At 67.3% G+C, this 3739-nt stretch overlaps 1 protein-coding gene across 1 annotated transcript; it reads right to left on the bottom strand.

The window, feature by feature from the left end:
• Positions 1 to 284: 284 nt before the first annotated feature.
• KHK (ketohexokinase) lies at positions 285 to 2671 on the bottom strand (the record flags this gene model as incomplete). Its single annotated transcript, XM_082302324.1, has 8 exons — positions 285 to 370; positions 475 to 632; positions 709 to 797; positions 1190 to 1336; positions 1427 to 1499; positions 2027 to 2161; positions 2362 to 2478; positions 2556 to 2671. The coding sequence occupies 8 exons, from the start codon at positions 2669 to 2671 to the stop codon at positions 285 to 287; spliced, it is 921 nt and encodes a 306-aa protein (XP_082158450.1).
• Positions 2672 to 3739: the final 1068 nt, after the last annotated feature.

Below are 3739 nucleotides of genomic sequence, written 5' to 3'. Positions count from 1 at the left end.
CTCAGGGCACAGAGTGGCCAGGGGATGCCCCGTGGCCAGGCTGCTGGGGCCAAGAAGGGCTGGGGCTATGTGGTCTCCCCTGTAATGCATCGGATGGAGAAACAGAGGCACTGCCAGTGACCTTGGCTGTGGTCAGTGCATCCCAGGGGCTGTGGGACCCCAGCTAGGGCACAGCTGGGGAACGCAGGAGGCAGTAGTGGTGCACATGGGGTTTTATTGGGGAGTTGCTGGGTGCAGTGGAGATGTGGTGTGCCTGAGGGGTGCTGAGGGCTCCAGGCACAAGCTCAGACAATGCCGTCGAAGCCCTGGATCCCACATTTCCTGCCCGCGATCTGGCAGCCAAAGGTGAGGGCATCCTGCAAGGTTCTCCCTGGGGATGGGGCCCAGGATGAGATGTAGCCATGCTGTGGCCGTACCGTGGCCACACCAAACTGAACCATGGCCTTGTTGTGGCCGTGCCATGTCTGCGCCCACCTTCTGCAAGCGCAAAGATGACGGCGGCATTGAAGGTGTCCCCAGCCCCCAGTGTGTCCACGAGGGTCTCTGGGGGGAAGGCGTCCGAGTGCACCAGCTCCCCGTCGGGCCCCATGGCATCAGCCCCCTCCTCAGCCCAGGCGCAGATCAGCGTGGCCCTGGGGGAGTGTGAGGTGGGTCTGGGGCACACCATGTGCCCCCCGGCCCCCCGCCCCCTCTCAGGTACCCCCCTACCCTGGCTGGATGTGGCCCCGCAGCCCCCGCAGGGCCTCGGGAGCCGACTGGTACCCGAAGTGCCGGGCCAGGTCCTTGCTGATGAACACCTGTGGAAGAGGGGCTGGGGCAGGGGGCAGCCCCCGGCACCCCCAGCCAGGTGGGATTAGGTGCGCCCTGGTGGCATCCCCAGACCGCTCCTGAACTGCCAGACCCCGCCTGCACCCCCTGCTCACACCCCGACCACACTCTCAGACCCCAGCTGTGGTCCCCAGACCCCGACTGCACCCCTAGATCAAACCCCCCGAGCCCTGACTTCCCCGGACCAGGACTCCCCACTCCTGTTGGGCCACGCCCCCCGCAGATCTGACCACTCCCGTCCCGAGCTCGCCCCCGCCATGCCTTTGGCCGCGCCGCGGACAGGTGATCCCGTCCCATCGTCCGTCCCATCGTCCGTCCCATCGTCCGCCCCATCGCCCGCCCCCATCGCCCGGCCCCGCACCACGTGGCCCCGCCCCATCAGCGGCAGCAGCTCCTCCCGCGGCTTCTCCAGCTCCACGGAGATCCGGATCCGCCGCCCCGGCGCCGCCGCCCGGTTGTGCCGCTCCACGCGCTCCAGCATCGCCCCCTGCTCCGCCGCGTTCCGGGCCTGCGGACACGGGCTCACCTACAGCCCGAGGGACTTTCCCCAGCGCCGGGGATGCCCCAGATTCTGGAACCCCCCGAGCCTCGGGCTCACCTCGAAGTGGATCCACTTGTATTGGGAAAGATCGACCCGCTCGAAGTCGCGAGCAGTCACGTCAGGCAGGTTCCTGTAGAACGGAGGCCAGGTGGGAGAAGGGGGACCCTCGGCCTGGCACGCGGCCGGGGCGAAGGGCACTTCCAGGGGCCGTGGAGGGCCCCATGCTGCCTGGACAGAGGTTCTGGACGAAGAAGCACTGCCCGGGTGAATCATTAATGATGGCCCCTGGGGCCCTGAGCTGGAGTCAAAGGGCAGCACAGTAGTGGCCAGGTTGGGGCCTGGGGGTCAGCCATGCATAGCAACCCCTGACCCTTTGGCACAGCTGAGGGATCCAGGTTATCGCCATGGGGCCGTGCCGGCTGTCCTGCACTCCAGTGCGTGTGGCTGTGTGGAGATATCACCAAAATCCTGGCAGCGGCACCGAAGATGACAGGGCTGCCGGGGCCATTGGCAGTGGCCGTGTGTGCAGGATTACGGCCAGTCGCCCCATCTGGCACTTGGTACCCCCGTCAGGCAGCGGGAGGGACCCGTGAAACCGAGCTGGCCCAGCCCACCGCTGCCCATGGCCACCGGAGCCGGGACTGCGGCCCTCCTTACGTGTCGTGCAGGACGATGGTGCGGGAGCCGGTGGTGGCGTTGACGAGGCAGCAGGCGCAGGGCACTTCTCCGCGGGGCTGCCAGGCCACGTGCGCCGTGTCCACACCCCGACGCTTGAAATCCGCCGCGATGAAGCTTTGGGGGACAGAGAGCGGGATGAGGGGCGCCGCGGGAACGGGTGCCCCGGCGGACGCTGGTGGTGGTGGGGGAGGCGGGCGGGCAATCGGGGAACCACGGCCACGCCGTCGGGCCGAGGGTCGGGGCCGGCGGCAGCAACACGGAGGGGCCAAAGAAGTGTCAGAGCGGGTCGACCCGGTGCCCCGCACTCCACTTACTCAGCGGCGGGGCCGGGGGCCAGCGAGCCCATGAAGGAGCAGGGGGCTCCCAGCAGGGACAGCACCGTGCAGGAGTTGGAGGCGTTCCCGCCCCGCTGCCATCGCTGTGACACGCACCTGCGGGGGGCGGGAGGTTGCGGTGGGCGCAGGGCCGGTCTGGGGGACACTGGAGGAACCCCCCCCGTTGCCGGTACCTGATGTCGGAATCCTCGGCTGGGAAAGACTCCACGACGCTGATGATGTCCAGGCACACCAACCCCACGCACATGATCCGCCGCTTCCCCGCGGCGCCGCCCGCCTCTGCCGCCATCCCGCTGCGGTGCGGGACCGGGACCGGGACCGGGACAGGGACAGGGACAGGGACCGCAACGGGCACGGGCAGCGCTTTGTCCCCGCCCCCTTGCCGCTCCGCCAATCGACGCCCGCGGCCGCACCGGGCCCTCGGGGGGCGTGGCAGAGAGGGCGTGGTCATACGTGGGGCGTGGTCGTGGGGCGTGACCGCACGAGGGGCGTGGCCATGCTGGGCCCTCCCCGGCCGCGCCCCCCGCGCCGCACGGCGCGCGCACGAAGGGCGGGAGGGGGGACCGGGGTGCCCAGGTGGACATGGACACACGGACACACGGACACGGACACACGGACACGGCTGTTCAGCACATTCAGTGCTGGCAGCTCGGGGGCAGCTCCGGGCTGAGCTGTCCGTGGGAGCCCCCGGCGAGGGGCCCGACCTGCCGACCCTTCGCACAACAAAAGGCCCGGGGACCTGTGCCCCCGCCAGGTACGGGACACCAGGACGGAGCGAGCTGAGGATGCCAGGCTTTCGTGCGCTCAGACTGGGAGGGGGTAAGAGCCCACAGGGTCCTTTCTTTGGGGTCTCTCATCGGAGGCACCAGCTCGGGCTGGTAATTTGTTATTTAATTTATGAACTATGATTAAATTACTTTAAGGACTGAGGTGTCTGAGACCGCAATGGGAAACCTGTGGCCAAGCCGGTGAGGGCAACTGTTCTGACTGGGGAAGGGTGGGCGGGGCAGCTGCAAAGGGGCTTTGGTCCGAGCTGAGGTGGAGCAGGTGTGGCTGCCGGGGCAGCTCCGGGATGGTCAGACGGGAAAGTTTCCTTCACAGCTTGGTGACCCTGGGCCATCCCCTTCAGGCCCTCCCTGCTCCAAACACCCACCTGCCAGCACTGGGTGAGCTCACCTGGATCTTTGGAGCAGAGAGGAGCCAAAAGTGAGTGTTACAATCCCCGGAGCAGATTCAATATCAAGGATCAGGATCTGTGACTAAATTGCTCCAACTCTCTCAGTCTGTCCGTGGGTGCAGCGTTTTGTCCAGTCTGGGAAATTCCTGCATTGGTTTGAGTGCAAATGCACGACCTGAG

The sequence above is a fragment of the Coloeus monedula genome (assembly GCF_965178545.1).
Source record: "Coloeus monedula genome assembly, chromosome: 2".
Lineage (NCBI taxonomy): Eukaryota > Metazoa > Chordata > Aves > Passeriformes > Corvidae > Coloeus > Coloeus monedula.
This window is presented reverse-complemented; position numbering and strand designations above follow the sequence as displayed.